Source organism: Taeniopygia guttata, chromosome 2 (assembly GCF_048771995.1).
Source record: "Taeniopygia guttata chromosome 2, bTaeGut7.mat, whole genome shotgun sequence".
In the NCBI taxonomy this organism is placed as follows: domain Eukaryota; kingdom Metazoa; phylum Chordata; class Aves; order Passeriformes; family Estrildidae; genus Taeniopygia; species Taeniopygia guttata.
The window spans coordinates 86422924-86440448 of NC_133026.1; the positions used below are offsets into that span (position 1 = coordinate 86422924).

The window sequence follows — 17525 nt, forward strand, 5'->3', positions numbered from 1 at the left end:
TCTTTTCCAAAAGTGGAGGAAATCTCATTGGAGCTGTATATCCACTTCTTTACAGCTATCTCATTGTCTTTATCTGTATGTTAAAAAAAACTTGTCAACACAGCTTTGGGACTGTCCTGTGTCTTGCTATATTCTTAAGAAATGTAAGCCATTATTGATTTCAAGTGTTCACCTTCACTCTCCCCACAAACAATACATTCAACGAAAAAATAAAAAGAACAGTTTGGGTTGGAAGGGACCTTAAAAATCATCTGGTCCCAATCCCCCTGCCATAGGTAGGGTCACCTTTGCTTAGACCAGGTTGCTCAAAGACCCATCTAATCTTGTCTAAATCCCACCCAAAGCCCTATAAAATATGAAAAAAGCAAACAAACAAGAAGCCCAAACTAAAGAATCTAAGCAATAGAAAAATTAAATCCCCAGAACATACACTCCCAAAAACACTCACAAAATTTCATCTACTAGCCCTTCCCAATTATAACCCATTGTTCCACTTCAAAATACCAGGACAAAAGTTTTCATGCTCTGGTAATAACGTAAACCCTGAATACAGTAGGGCTGCTTTGTATCTTAGGCTAGGTAAGAAACTTGATTAAACATACCAGACTTAAGCAAAAGCTATTCTTATTTTAATAATCTCCAAGTTTTAATGACCTAAACAAGAACAGAGACTGTATTTTCATCAATTTTAATTAAAAACATTAGCATGAGTAATATTAATGTAATGTAGATAAGCAAGTCAGGAAAGAAAATGCTGCCCAGTAAGAATGTGAAATCAGGATTTAGAGCTTTATACTAAGCTGACTGGTTTACAGTCTGCTATTAAGGACATGAGTATATGGAGAAAAAAGACAGGTGTTTCCCCAGAGCTGATGAGTAATGAGTTCCTGGAAATAAACAGGAAAGCAAGTCAATTGCTGGCACTTTTTTCTTGTACTTTTAAACCAGTTTTTAGAAGTAAAGCAAGCATGTTAGCTAGATGAAAATTTTAATATTAATATTTTTCATTCTTAAATATTTATTGTCTTTACACTTTTCTTTGCCTCTCTCTAGCTTGCTTAGATTACTGAAGCACACTTTACATCATGGTTTCTGAGCACTGTGCAGCATTTCTGCAAATGACACACTCTTATCAGGTAGTTTCTCCTCCTTCTGTGCCTCTTGCCTAGAAGGGAACTTCACATTGATTTTAAATCAGGATGTGCTGTGCATTTTTAAACCCTTTGCCTCAAGCATGCATGGCCAACTTTAAGAAAGTATCACGCAAATTTCATAATTAACTGAAAAAAGGTTTACTGCAATAAAGTTTCTCACAACTCTTTCTTGTCTCACATCTTCTCCTATGGTAGAAGCTGTAACAATTTAAGCAGCAATTGGGGGAGGACAGGAAAAGCACAAATGCCTATCAGTCTAGCCAAGAACTGCTTGGAGGCAAATATTAGCTTTAACTGCATCCACAAATCTGCTATAGTGGCAATTAGGTATAAATAATAGTCGTCCAAAATTTAAGAAAATGTAATGACAACAGCTCAAGTCAAAGATGGACTATATTGGGGATTGACTCTATGTATTAAGCATGTAGGATTTAAAATTATTTTTTTAGTGAAACACTTCAATTTGGATTGCTTTCAATACTTCCTCTTTTTCTCCTCATAATGTGAATTGTTTTTATTCAGGAATTCACACTGTGTAAAATATTAATTTCATTCTCCACAGAACTTCCATAATAGAAGAGAAAAATAAGCTGCTTTCAATCCAACAAACAACAGTAATTTGAGGCAAAAAAAAAAAAAAAACCACAACAAAGATCAGCCCCCCACTTTTATTGCTTGGTTTTGTTTTCACAACCTCTTAGTCAATAGCTTCTTCAGGTATAACCTAAACCAATTGTTTTCTTCTTTAAAGAGAAAAGACTAAATAAAATAATGCACTGAAAATCAGCTTGCAGGTGACACAGATAACAATATGCCTCTGGAAGACATCTGGGAAGCTGAGATCCATGAATATGCTGAAACCACAAGAGCTCCTTTATCATAAATGTTTCTGTTTGTTTTACAGTTATCTCTTAAATAGGCTTGCAACAATTGCTTCAGTAATTGTAAATAATACTAACAGTGTTTCCATAATTTTCCATTTACTTGAATCCATAACCTTAGTAGTACTCCAAGGAGAAATTGCTATCAGTTAAAAATTAGACCCATTTCATAGTAAGTGCAAAGAATACATACCGAGAGAAATGTTTCGATGTTATCATGAACAAACGATGCAACATCTTGCCAGTCCAGAATATCTCCAAGCCAGCTGTTTTGACGGTTTATGTGCCACTTGTGTCCTTTGTGTCTTCCAGAATGTGTTACATTCTTAAAAACAAAGAAAATAGACATTCTAATAAAATGTAGAGATATGAGAAAGACAAAAGCTAATGCTTTAGACTGGTGTTTTCTTAATGAAGAGTAGATCCAACATGCAACTAAATAGAGCTGCTTTAACTGGCATCCCAAAAATTACCTGAAGTACTCTCTACACTGGAAAAATTAAAATCTGACAGAAAACTGTAGTTAATTATTCCATTTAATTACACATGTGTATATTGTTTTGATTCACCTCAGTTAAAAGTTAACCTTACTGCTTGACTGATACAATGGTATCTATTTTGCCCTTAATGAAAGTACACAAGAAAGAGGTAATGATTCCAATTATTGCCTACATAAATTACTGTTTGCAACATACAAGTTTTCCCAGCACAGCCCATAAAGAAAAATGCAAGCAGAAGTCCAAACAACTAGTTTTCTTACGGTCAGTTTCTACCTCTTCACAGTAAATGTTCAACCACACAAAACCTAAAAGCTAAACTGGATGCAAGGTCTGGATTCTGACTACACAATTTTGTAACTGCAACACAACAAGACAACAGGACATGGCCATAAAAAACAACAGCTAAGTCCTTAAGTGGCTCCTCCCAAATTATGAAGTTGCCTATTGCCAGTGAATAATATCTGATTACCATCTTAAATGCCACAGGCTGGGACTGTGACAAGTGTTTCAGAGAAGGATGTCAAAATTCTCTGTAAGCAAACTTAAGCAAACCTGCCAACTAAAACATCCCAGTCTTTAATAGAAGGAGACTTCTCAAGTGCTTAACTCTGATTTTTATAATAAGCATTCCACTACTTGTTAAAATTTTCTGCATACTTTTAGCCTTAGCAGCCTGCATTCAAAATGGAAGTATCTTTTTTTGCCACACAACAAATAACATTCCAAGTGCAGTCCCTACACCGATTTATCTAAGAGCATTACATTTTTTGCTCATTACCAATTCTCTCTAGATGCACTGTTACACTTTGTGATGTACTATTAGCAACCTTCTATAACAATCCACTGCCAACACAGAGATCTTTCTTCTGAGCTAGCAATGTATTTAGAGTAGAAACATACGAGTAATCAAAAATCTCCCTCAAATAAGCCTCCTGTATTTGTAAACTGTATGGAGACCTATCACCTATTCATCTAGTTCTATACCAGAACTGTTATTGCTTTGGAGAGATCTTCTTCAAACTTTAGAAGTATTTGGAGAATAACTGCATAAAGAAAAGTGTTAATATAACTACAGTCATTTAAATATACAGAAGGATTTCAGGAATATGACTTCTGGATTCGATATTTCCATTGCACAATGGCTAATGAATTGCCCTTTCCTTTACACTGCAAACAGCATTGGGAGCATAACAACAATTTAACTCTTAAGAACTTCTCAGGATTCAGTGTACAGAACCCATTATAACATGGCTGTAAAAATGCATTGTAAGAAACTTAATGAGAGGACAATTACTTTCTCATATTTTCAAATTAATAAAAGTTACACAAATTATGTAGAAGACCAATTGCCTTTTCCCAAGACCTTAACAACTGGAATATTCAGCAGAAAGTGCTAAACTACAAAATACTAATTACAAAAAGTGAGAAAACTCTAAAATGGCACAAAAACAAACTTAACTACTTAAGTGTAGGACACAGCTCTGGCTATACTAAAACTGTGATGCTAGAATGATGTGTCTTACACACTTGAAAATTTTACCTAGCTTTACTCAACCTTTTAACTGTCTGCTTATCTCTCCCTCAGAAATGCATATTTAGCATAATTATGTCAGAGTACTAAGCAACACTTTACATTAATACCATTTAAATAAGTTACGCACCTTCACAAACCAAGAGTGATAAAGCCTGTCCCAGAGCTCCAGAACTTGTTTCTCAATCACAGCAGTGTTATTTACTTTTTCTCCTAAAATCTTATGGAGCTAAAACACATAAAAATCTTTTATTATACAAGATAGAACAAAGCAGGCATCCACTGATGAACTTCATGTTTGATGAATAATGTACGATTGTCTGTAAAGGCACATTTCAAACTCAAGTTATTAGAAAAATTAGTATCAGTATGAAATACACACTTCAGACAAAAGGGTTCACAATTCAAAGACTTTGTTAAAAAACATTCTGCTGCACCAAGGACTTCTTTCTGCACTGAAAAAAAAATGCTGTCTCTAAAATTCTTAATCCAAAATCCTTGATCATATCTTTAGAGTAAATATTTCAAATAATTTAAGATGTGTGCTACATATCAAATATATGAGTAAGAATCTTGGCAAATTCTTCTGAATAAGAATATAGCTTAACAATACAAATTATGATTTAAAAAATGCCCACGTATCACACTCAGCCCACACAAAAATTAGGCAAGAGGGAGGGGCAGTGGTCGCAACAGAAGTTTACATTGTCTATAATATGACAGCCAAAGTCAGTTTAAAAAAATTACTCAATTTTATTTGATGCATTTTCACTGGGAATCATTGGAATGATGACAGATTCTTCAATTCTTAAAAAGAAACTATCACCAGAATAGAAAAGACTACCGAAATCACTCCCACTCTTCCTGCCAGTGTCCCATACCAGAGTGGAAAGAATAGATTTGTCAACAAAATGGTTAAATACACGGAAAAGAACTCCTGACAAACGTATTTTTGTTTCTTTTTACTTTTATGAAATAAAATAAATGAGAACAAAAACCAAAGAATTTGAACTTTTTGACAGCTCTTGCCTTGTGTGTGATCCATTCTCGGCCATACTGGTATACATTGTTCGCTGCAGAATTGAGTGCCTTCTGAATGACCTGGGCTTCTGGGAGCCAGCTGAGGGTTGGATTTTAAAGAGGGAAAACAAAGTTAACTGTATATATTATACCCACTTCATTACACCCAAAACACATTACAAATTACCGTTCTGAAACAACAAATCATTATGGTTAAATACATATAAACTTACTACAACTCAAATGCTTCCTTCTACATATTAAGGAATAGATTTTCCCATAAGCAAAGAAGAATTAAATCTAAGGTCATTGCATTTAAAATCCTCCAGGGTTTCTGAAACCTTAATTAATTTGACATCTTAACTTTTTCAGAAGATATCCGCTCTTCAGTCTCTATGTGTGCTGTTCATACAATATTTTTTTCCCAGAGTTTCCTGAAAATATCGTATGAAACAGTCTCATCTAGCTGTAAACACAACCTTTTGAAATTACAAGCTGAATGTAAATTGTTAACATAGTTCCCATAAAAAAGCAACCAGCTGACAAAAGGTTTGAACATCAGTTACTTCTAAGTCCTCATCAAACCACCTGCTTGTGAATTCCTTAAGGGACTCACACCACTTTCAAGCAATGTACCCTACTGAGCTGTCAGCATTTTACCACTTGTGAATACAGGGCACACAATCTCTGCTTTGACTTTCTTTTTCCATCTTGATTCAATAGCACTTGTTGGAGCCCTTCCAAAACAAAATGAAAGCATTCAGGAAACAGTACTGCTGTATTTGTTCACCTGACTGGAGATCAACATGGAAGCTCATCTCTCTAATGCTTCAGAAATGTTCCAGATTGGAATTCCAAGATATTTCAATCACTCACCTCTAAATATAATACAAGCATTGAGCTCTGAAAGCTGGTAATGCTTCATGGATATGGCAACAGGTATTCTTACTCTTAATGAACTAAAATATACTGTTATGGATACTTCAAATTTGAATGCAAACACTTTTAAGTAAGAAGTTATACTAGAATTCTGAAAATTATTTAACTAGTACTCCAGTTTCATTACGTAAATAAGCTTTTTATAGTCAAATTTCCAACTCCATTAGTCCCACTTATTTCCATCTAACAGCAAAACAGAAAGGCCAAACATAAGGCATAAGAGATGCCATGAAGGAATAAAACCAAGTGCTTAAGTGCTTTCTGTTCTCATGATTGTGATTGCTTTAGTAATGCTAAAGTATGTATAACTACAGTAGTTATTAACTATATCCTGTTAGTTCTCTTTTTGAAAAATTGCTTTGCTCTTATAATACAGCATCTGCTTTCTTTCAATCTTCTTAAACTACCATCACTTTTATTTAGAATGTGTCCTAGAAAGAGTCAACCATTCTTATTCCGGAGAGATCTTTTTTTTTTTGCTGTCATTAAACTGGTATCTCACATTTGCCCAATATCTGTTTAGCTAAATCAGAATGAAAGCCACCTGCAACATGCTCCCCTTAAAATCACATTTTTCAGTCTCACCTATTCCCCCTCTGATGTTCATGCAATGACTCCTTTGCTTACCAGCATGCCCATATTTTCCTCTAGATGCATTTCTCTCAACAACGTCTCTCTCCCTTACTACTTGTCTTGGTGCTTACTTTAGTCATTACACAGACCAAACCCTACAAACTCCCCACTGCACATTACACACATCTACTCTTAACAGGGATCTCCCTGCCCAACTGATTCACACCAAACTTCCCCCACCCACCCTTGAACTCTTCTTCAGTCCACACCAGGAACAACGTCTTCAACTCCTATTCCTTCAAATGCACTCCACATCCATCTCTTGACATTTAAAAAATAATTCGGCTCCATCTTGAAACTTTCTAGAGTATTCTTTGCCAGCACTTCTCTTTCATAGGAAAAAGGGATAAAATACAGATCTCTTCATTCTCTGCACTATACAAGTTTCTTCTCCACGACTCTAGCTAGAAATTTCATAGAGTCATCCTTCACCACCAAAATCCAACCAGTCCTCAAATTAGAAACCACACTGACAGTCCTTGGGAGTGATGTATACACATCTCTGCTGTCTGATAGTTGAGCTTTTACATCTGCCTGTGAGAACAGGAACATTTCTGTTCACCTAGGGGATTTTTTTTTAATTAAGAACTATGCATAAGAGCACCTGGAAGCTTGTTCATCCACCCTATACTATTCGCTTAACTTAAGCATTCTTACTTTGCCCATTCTGGGTGACTGGCTACTGTCTCATTGATCAAGCTGCTTGTGACTTGAATCATGTGAACACTCTCTTGATGTACCTAAATTAAAGAGAGAGAGGAGAAAGAAATGTTATGTAATGCAAACTACAACTCTTCCTACATTCAGAAAGAATTATTTTTTGGGGGGAGGGGGAGTGGTATTGGAAGGAAGAGGGTGGGGAGGCAGGGGGAAGGTGACAAGGGATGCAGTGACCAGTTTGCACGTTTGAAAAATAATTTGTCCAGTGCAAACAATCCACTATGAAGAAAGACGTTCCATTAATCCAAGAAACACCTAGTCAATACAATAATAAATTCTGGTCACTAGTAATAGCAAATGGAAATTTAAACCTTATCCCGTCAGTGGAAAAAAATTCACCAATAACATCAGTGCTGTCAAGAGAAGCACTAAAATACAAAGTAAAGTTTCAGATACAGCTTTTTAAGCCATGGATATAAGAAGTGTAAAAATTAATGAATGCTTAGCTCTAACATGACCAACCCTGCTATGAAGTGCCTAACCAAATAAATTCTTCAGAAATAATGATAAAATACACCTTTTACAAATGTCTTAATATTCCTTCTATGAATGTAAGGGAGCTTTAGGTAGGAATGTTTGCACAACTTCAAAAGTCTTCAACCTTAAGTATTCAACATTACATATGCCTATATTTTGGAAAAAGGAGATTGTTCTGTAACTGTTTTCAAGTCAAACATTCAATCTTCATTGACTGTTTCAAGTATGAACACAGCTCCATTAAGGAAAAAGGAAAAAAAAGTACATGAGTGACCTCTTCTGGTGAGCAAAAAAAAAACCCCACCTAAACTCAACCGTAAACCAAACATCAATTTCAGAGTATACCTGATCATGGATCTCAGTACATTTAACTCAGAAAAAGATACCATGAGGTTGTTACAGGCAATTACATACACAAATTGACAAACACATGTTAATTATTTTGCATATGTTTCCGATGTGAGGTAAATTAAAGAGAAAAAAAATCTAAGTGGTTCTTCTGTTGAAAAGGAAAGTCAACAGGATGTGAAATAAATTTGTTCCTGTAACATATAAGCTAGTAATTCTTCTACTAGAATGAATTCTGTATTTACAAATGTCTATATATGAGCCTTGTCACATGGGTAAAAAACACAGAAATACAAAGAAATAGAAACATTGAGATTTTGATATCTTTTTGTATATTTTATAGTCTTGGAATGGGGAAAAGTTCAACTACAGAGCAATTAGTTCCTAAACATTTAGAAAAATTCTTTAAGTGATATAAACTCATATAAGTATCAGTAACCTTCATCAGCAACGAAAATGAGCTTTATGATTATATTCATTAGCACACTGTACCTTTGCAGTAAGGAGAAGAGCTAGCAGAAGGGTTCCTATCACCAGCAAAAATATTATGAAAATGCTGATTATTTTATCTAGCATTTTCTCCAACCACACAATAATCTGCGCAGAAAAAAAGAGAAAAAATTATAGCTCATAAATCAATCTTTAATGAAAGCAATGCTGTATGTTATGCAACAGTATTGTTATTTCTATTTACAATCACAGTACAAATCAGGCTCTAATCAAACAGCATTTATGTCCAAGCTTGGAAATGAACAATTAACAAGCAATGTTAGCATGATTAAGGTTATGGTATGACATGTGATTTTGCAAAAAACATGTACACATTACCACACAACAGAGCAAGCTCTCTGCAAAGCAAGCAATAAATCAACAATTACTTACTAGACCTAGAGAAGTACCTAAAGACATTCATGTCAACTAGAACCCAGAAATTTGTCTTTGTTTTTTGTCCTTCAGCAACCCAGAAACTTACAGATACTGTCTGCACAGGACTTCAAAGCACAACCATAACTTTCAGATTTGAATAGCTAAGAGCCATCTAAATGACCAATGAGGCATTTTTGCAAGTAATAGAATTTTTAAAGCTGCCTCATCACCTTCTGAACTGAAATGGGACAGGTGGGGTTCTACATTATTGAATATCAGGCCAATTCATCACTAAATATTTCTATCCACTTCCAGTCTCAGGGGGATGCTCAGCATCAGCTAAACTGACTGACAGAGGAAACAGGCACATTTGTTGTTCTGTCATTTTAAAAAAAGGCCCATTCTATATATGTCCACAAGCAAATGGTGATACCACATTTCAGTAGAGAAATTCTAATAATGTCATTCAAAACAATGAAACTGCTCAGTCACACGACTTTGCAGAGCGCTCTGGAACACAGCAAGCTGAGCTTCATCTGATACACAAATTGTCTGTTTACATAAAAAGCTGTGAAAGCACATGCAAGCATGACCAAATACATTTTCCTAACTCCTCTGGTTCAAATACCAGGTCTAATTCTATTCCAATTAGCATTATTATAGGAAAAAGCAACAGCACAATTGTAAAATTTGTGATTCAAGAGAACTGAGGTCAAAGCCAATGTGTAGTAAGTGAAAGTACTTTTGAGTCCAAGTTATAAATTCAATGATTAAGTTGGTAATTTTTTTGTTAGAGATCTTATAAAACTACAAATATGCATGCTAATGGTTTACATTAGTTCTTTCTTCATTATTTACCCTATCCCTACACATGAAATTGATTCTGAAACAATTAACTTCTCAGACTGCTGTGTGATGATTAAATTGGTCAACACTGAAGTCAGATCTCCTGTTTGACAAAAGTAAGGATTTTTTGTGTTTTGTTGTTTTAAATGTACAAACTGTAACTGAGCAGTTTATGTACATCAAGTAACTATTTTTAAACATCAAGTTCTCACACCCAGCTCCTTGTTTGATCTAAATTAACACAAGTTCTTGTAACAAATATTGTACAACATTAAGACCTGCAGAAAGGAACTTAGAAAACAAGAGGGAGTATGAAAAAATCTTTTGTCTTAGGTATTTTTAACCTAAGTTTGGTTTTCAACATTGCTAACATATTTCAGCCATCAGAAAGGCATTGCCAGTGCTGGAGGGAAGTGACCTGCTTGCAGTAGTACTGAAGCTCTCTGAAAAACTTTGAGCAGCGCATACATAGGGCACATATATAGGGGTTACCTCTTTGGAAATAAGACTGAAATGAGATTTGTTGTGTGCTTCCAAGCCTCATGTACATCTAGTGAGTATGCAAGAGAAGCAAGAAATGAAAGTCCTTGTTTCAAAGGACAGAAATAACAAATATCACCAAGAAAACACCACTGAATAGGCAGGGGAAGAAAATTTTACAGCAGACTTCAAAATGAAGCTATTAAAATTAAAGCTACCCTTGTCATTTCAGACAAAGTTCAAAACTACTATTTACTTTCTACGTCAGAGTTTAAAAGAAACCCAGTAGTCTTACATATAGCACCTTAATCAGATTCACTGAATCCATGTCATTGGAAGTACTGTCAGAAATTTCAACAAATGCTAGGCTCAATGATTGTGTGAGGGGTATTCAATAGGTGAAATCTCAGTGGAGGTGAGGCTGAATGCTTTAGATGTTTTGCCATGTAGCAACTACTGGAAGGTCAAGCTCCAAAAGACCAGGATGAGGACTCTCTCTGAGATGGCACAAGGTACCTTTCCTGGACACTCATAGTGATAGCTCAAGTATGCCTGGACTGCTATTAAGGTGCAGCTGCAGCACAGGTAAACCCTGGATTACCTTTAATCTAGTTAGTAAAGTCATAGCAGCACTGATGATGTACTGGTACCAGCAGCAGCCTCAGCCATGCAAGCCCACTTTGTCTCTACTCAGGCAGGTAGCCCAAGGAAGCCTGATGAAAACCAGCTTTGGCAAGCCTACAGGTACTGCAATCACTTCTCTCAACACAGACCTAAGGGGATCCAAGTTATGTAAGTGGTACAGATACATCACAGCAGAAAATTGAATTGGACTGAGTATTGTACAAGTAAAAGCAGATGGACAACTTTCACTTAAGGCTACATTTATTCTTTTTTTCCCTTCTATTACAACACACTTTTCCCCCCTACATTAACCCACAACACTTCCTTAGGAATCTCTTACCTTTTCACACTCATGTTAAAAAATGCATAGGTGCAGGTAAGCTGCACTGTTAAATGCCTGTGTGGTTGCACTTATCACCAAATCAGGTCCAGACTTCACTCTTCCCCCAACCCTGTCAGACCTCCCTTTACACTCTTCCTGTAAACCATGGGCATGCAGACAGAGACAAACATGTACTGGCTAAACACACTCATTAGCCAGAGGTCATGAAATTTTATATATGGTTCCAAGCTTCTAATCCAAAAGTTAGTTACCAGTGGAAAGCTGAGGCTGCAACAGCACCTGAGATTATGCAAAGGTAAAGGAAAGCCAGGCTCCTAAGCTACAGAAGGTCAACTTGTGAAACCAAACTGAAAGATTACTGATTTGTGATAGGCTGTCATAGTTTTAAAAGGAAAAGTTATAAAGGTTTTTATTTTAATTTAGCTCACTGTAAAAAAGTTTTTTATCCTTGAGTTACATTCTATTAGAAAGCTCCTCAATAATTTGCAAGTACTCCCTCTTTCAACTTTTGGATGATGACAAAAACCATATTATACTAAGCTGTAATAGAACTATAGTTGATACTTAAAAATCTGAAATCGTACTATCTAGACAGGTTCTCCGTGTTATGCAGTATGATACATCATCCATGAATTAATATTTGCAGTTTTCATACTGCATAGCTTTCAGAGCAGTAGTTTTTCTAGTATGTTTAATTTACTACATTACTCAAACAGTGAAGCACACCTCGGCATCTACTTCATTTTTGATTAAAAGTATATAAAACTATCAACATGGACTTTTTTTTTGGCTGTAAACAGCTCTGCTATTTATGAGGATTTTTTCCCCAAGACATTCCTTAGACGTCTCATTTCCCTTTACTTAGTTAATATTTGAAGATACCATCTCATTAATATCATCTGCAGAGAGTAAGGGGAAGTCTGTAACCAGAACACATCCCAAGGTTATGGTGAGATGAGTCAGCTGAGTAGTTAAGCTAGAAAATGTAGAGAACAGTCTGTGTGAGGTCTCAAGTCTACCTACACCAGTATCCCTCCAAAAGCAGCAGAATAATTTAGCAATTCCTTCTGAAGACTCCTGACATAGACAATGTTATTAAGAACAAATTATGCCAGACTGACTGAATCTATTCTATATTTTGGGCTATATATACCATGAACAGGAATCAAAAAGCCAAGGTTTATCACTACCAGTTATAATCAAGCATCATTTCAAACTCTGCTATATCCATCTGATTTTAAATTTCCTGCTGGATCATCAGAAATTTATGTCAGTGGTCTCTGAAGTATGTCCCTTCAACCACAAGAAAAAATTGAGAAAGGCACAAAAGGAATCACCTTTTACCAGCAGCCAGTGTTCTGTAGTACAAATCCCCTCCTTTTTCTACCTCTGGTGGTCATTTTTTTTTATAATTTAAAAAAAAATCACCAAGACACTACACACAACAAAATGAATCCACTGGTTGCACATTTTTTCACTTTTTTAAAAATCTTGATTATAATTTTATTACTGTATGTTCATGCACAGAAGTCAACACTGTATGTAATACTATAGGATTTTCAGGATTTCTACTTATGAAACTGTAAAGTAAAGCAACAGTTTTCAAAGATAACTCCAAGGAACAAAAAAACCATACTCTTAAGAAATGATATCCACAGGGTTTTGCCAAATAATGCAAATTTCTAAACTAAAAATAAAATCCAGACATTTTAGCATTTAAAGCTATTACAGGTAAGTTGGTTTTGCAACCTACAAACATTAAGGAAAAAAGCCCATATCTACTCATATGAATTTTCAACTAAAATGGCAAATGACCGAAAAATGCAGTTAAGACTACACTTTCTCTTGTGGGTCACCAAACTCAGCTCTTTACCTGAACTTTGCTAACAAACCAGTATATAATTAAAAAAAAAAAAAAATGACAGGTTACGGTTGCACGTATTTACTAACCAGAAGTCATTCACATAAGATAAACATTTCATATTTGGGAAATAAAAATGTAATTTTAAAACAGGAAAAATACAGTCAAGGGCAAAAGAACATTTAAAATGCCCCTCCCTCTTCATGGACAATGATAACTCAATCATGAAAACATATCACACAGTTTTAAAAGCCACACAATAGGAAAAAAAAAATTTTAGCTATACCAACTACCATTTTTTTTTTAACTAGCCTTTTTCTTCCCTTGGGTCTTGTTAAGATTCAGCAGTTCTGAGGCCATGCAAAGTCTCATTTTGTATGCATTCAGTCCTCGTACACTACATACTATGCCCGTGTACACAGGCAAGTTTGGCACTTCAAAAGTAAAAAAGACTGACAGCACTCAGTGAACCCAGTCCCTGAACTATTTGCAAGCACTTACAGCTTTACAACTGTGCTTCACACCCTCACCACTCCCGTGGTAATTTGGTTAACTGATGCTTTCCCTGAGCAGAGAACAGCTCTCCAGACTGGGAGAGAACTGGATTTGTTTGGTGTACAAGTGGGGACCAGGAGGGGATCAACTGTTCTTAAACAGAAGTGCCCCATAATCACTCTAGCCCCTGAAAGGCTAATGCAATCCTCTGCTGTGCAAAACATTTAACTATGTGCATTCACTGGAGTAGAAGAGAACAGACAGAATTATATGACCTTCAGTAGCTTATACCAAGAGCTGGAAAAGAGGCATTTGAGAGAGAAATCTATATGAAGCAAGGCATGTTAAGGAGTGTTCATGCTGCAAAATAATAAAAATATTTAAAAAAAATCAAACTCCCCAAAAACCACAGAATCCATTAACTGGAATCATAATTTTTCTGTTTATTTACCTTCTTATTAAGCCAGTGCCACAGCTTGTCAGTGGCAGGCGGAGATGGAAGAAAAGGGAAAAAAACACAACACAGTGGAAAATTATTGAAAAATGCAGTAATAAGGAAAAAAAGCAATGAGAGGCAGGCAAAGTCATCCACAGAATGAAAATGAAATTGTTCTAGACACAAAGGTAAATTGCAATAGGAAGAAAAGATCGTAATAAATTCTAATGCAAGAACCTGGGTTTTACTACTAACATGCACTTTTGAAACAAAGAGGGATATAACAAATATGAACAGATTTAATGTTATTAACAGAGCTATCAGCACAATCTGGACAATTCCAGTTTAATTATACTGAGAGCTACCACCACATTTCAGAGCAGGACTTGTACACTGAGAAGGACATTTTAGCCAAACACCAAATCTTAACATGAGGTACTCGTTTACAGCATTAATACTCCCATTCAGGCATTCAAATATTTCCATTCTATGCATTTCAAAACATTCCTATTAAATCAATTACTCTTGGACAGATTTCACATGGTTTTTTTTGATACAACATTCATATTAAAGCATTCATATTCAATGATACAACATCAAATACATAATTAAGTCTGGTATACATACAGCAGAAAAATGTAGATAATATAAATTTACAGATTTCATGTAATTCTCCTTGCACTTTTCGAAAGTCAATTTCTCCTTTTGCATTAAAGTTATTTTTCTTTACTGATGCTCATCCACATGCTCAAGAATACCCATTTCAGGACCTAGTTTATGTAGGACTATATTCCTAATTCTAACCCTTGCTAATCATTAGCAGCATAATCAAAACAGAGAAGAGCTTTAATGTTGTTATTCATCTCTGTTAGAGATTAAGATCACATAAGTGAAGTTTGTTTCTCCCTGAAAACAAGACGATTGAATTCTCAGTAAATCAAACATGTTTGCCAGTTGCCAGAAATTACATTAGCTCCCAATGGAAACAAAAGGTATGAATATTTCAAGTTTATAAAAACCTCATAATGTTGATTAAGTTAGAAGCAGATTTACAAAGAAACATGAACATTAGGAACTATGGAAATAAAATATATCACAAAGCACCCACGCCTACTAGCATTTGCTACTTATGGAAGGAGTCACAGTCAGAGATATCAACTACAAGGCTTCAAAAGCCTGAAACTGACACTGTAGAATTTGTTTCTACTTTACCTCTTCACCTATGCAATAATTTATCTGTGAAAAAAGAGAAAGTTGTTTTCTGATTAAATGACATACTTTTAACTTTAGTTCTGCACTTTAAAACCTACTATCTGTTCCTGAGGGTCATTTTGGAAAACACATAGATCTCACGGCTGTATTGCTCCACTTTGCAAATCCATACAAAATACAACAAAAAGAGACCTAAGATTTTAGCAGAATGTGAAAGGAAGTCTTTGGTATTTTTCTACAATTTCAACCTCCAGGAACTGGATGATAAATACAGTATCTAGGAAATAACATTGTATGTCCAAAATAACCATATTTTTTATCAACATTTAAGACAATACCTGGGACGCTCTACCTGCCTAATAGTATACAATATTGATGTTTAAGTGGTTCTACAAATGTAATCAACCTATATTTAAAAATAGGCTATAGCTTAATTCTAATCTTCAAATCATCCAAAATTAATAAGTCTATATCAACTTTTCCAGTATTTTATTGGAGAACTATTCATCTAAGTTCTTACATGTCTATGAAAGTATTTTCTATAATAAAAATACTGGCAGAGATTCTGCTTGTTTTCTGTGCTTGGTTAAACGATGTGCTGAACTTGGTACCAGAAGAAATAGAAGTTGACTTTATCCAAAATCCAAACAATCTAAATAATCCATATATAAAATTCTAGCACACTCTACAAAAAAAAAAAAAGCATATAACAACTACATGATTCACTCGAGTACATCAGAAAGCATGCATGTATAATATTAGTACATTCTAATGAGTAGAAGTCCAGTGCATGCAGCTGAGCCACTGCCAATACTGCTAAACTCCCTCACAAATTCTATAATCAAACTGCAGTCATCATATTGTAAGACAAGTCTTCTTTAAAATAAAATAAAAAAAAAATCAGTAAAGAAAACTATTAATTCTCTATTGTTGATAAGAACACACATGATACCCCATCTATTAAATTTAGGATGGTTTGGCGGCTGACAAGAGAAACCTCCCTACTCTCTCTTCCAGAAAGTCTCTCACATCTGAACTGCTGTCTGCTGACTCTCTATGAGGCAAATGCATAGCCATGTAGTAAAGAATAGAGTAACAACATCCTATTTTCATAGTCCATATTTAAAGGAGACACATTCATACAGAGACTGACCTACTGGTTATGGAAACAATAAAATGCAATGCCCTTTCCCTTCTCATGACCAGAGTTTCTCTTCATTTCAAATTTCTCTGCACTTCGAGGAGAACCAGGGGTAAATGAGAATTGTGAAAGAAGAGAGGCAGTTTTTTTCTTGATGGTTTTGTTTAAAAAAGAGATATAATCAGTAAAGGTCAGATTTGCATGCATGAGCAGTACTCACCCATTTCTCACAATGGGTTATTTTCCAGACTATCTACACTAGCCTCCAAAAATTTGTTTGGGAAAAAGACATGCCACTCCAAGATATATTCCTCATTCTCGCTACATTTCACTCAAATCCGGAACTATATCCTAACTGGCATACCATGTTTGCCAGCCCAAGTATTACCACTAACTATTTATGTAAAAAAGACCTTGCCAATGACAGCTGTACTTAGCTAAGAGTCTCAATACATCCTGATGCTAAGATTCAGTTTCCAACCAACTTAACAAACCAACAAAACACCAAACCAAACAAAAACCCTAAGCAGATCCAGCTCCCATGAAAATAAGCTAAAAAAAAAACCAAACTAAAAATTAAACTTCTAGTTGAAAAGGAAATGATGCCTCAGTCTTGGTTTCTCACACACACCCAATAAAAGGTAAGATGTAATATTTACTCCTCAAATTTCTATTTTGTGTTTGCCTATTTTTTATTTCCTCTTCAATAGTGCCTACTGAAGCCCTAACATTTGGTAAACAAAACATCTTGCAAGGCTGTAATTTTCACTCCTTTTGTTTCCCTGACCCTACAAAAAATGTAACTGCCAATAGCCTGTGGCACTGCTTCCCAAATTCTGAGATACCATGCATCCATCATCCTACAATATACAGAATAAGCACAGCCAGTAGAACTTAAAAGATATGGGGAATTATTAGTGTGATAAGCATTGGAAGACTACACATAATCACAGCCAGCCATGATTAATGCTGGCTGAAAGAGAATTAGAATAGGCACAAATGAGGACAACAGAATAA

General features: G+C 35.3%; 1 protein-coding gene across 4 annotated transcripts in view; it reads right to left on the reverse strand.

Moving 5' to 3' along the window:
* The window catches only part of TMEM245 (transmembrane protein 245), a 78738-nt gene that overhangs the window by 36214 nt on the left and 24999 nt on the right, over positions 1–17525 (reverse strand). For 2 of the 4 annotated variants that reach the window (XM_030265768.4, XM_072924386.1), the window contains exons 7-12: positions 14171–14194; positions 8696–8800; positions 7316–7398; positions 5096–5186; positions 4197–4295; positions 2229–2360 (exon numbers count right to left, since the gene is read on the reverse strand). In XM_030265768.4, coding sequence (XP_030121628.4) covers positions 2229–2360; positions 4197–4295; positions 5096–5186; positions 7316–7398; positions 8696–8800; positions 14171–14194 — 534 coding nt within the window. The remainder of the gene's footprint in view (positions 1–2228; positions 2361–4196; positions 4296–5095; positions 5187–7315; positions 7399–8695; positions 8801–14170; positions 14195–17525) is intronic. The other 2 variants (XM_030265769.4, XM_072924385.1) reach the window with 2 other exon arrangements.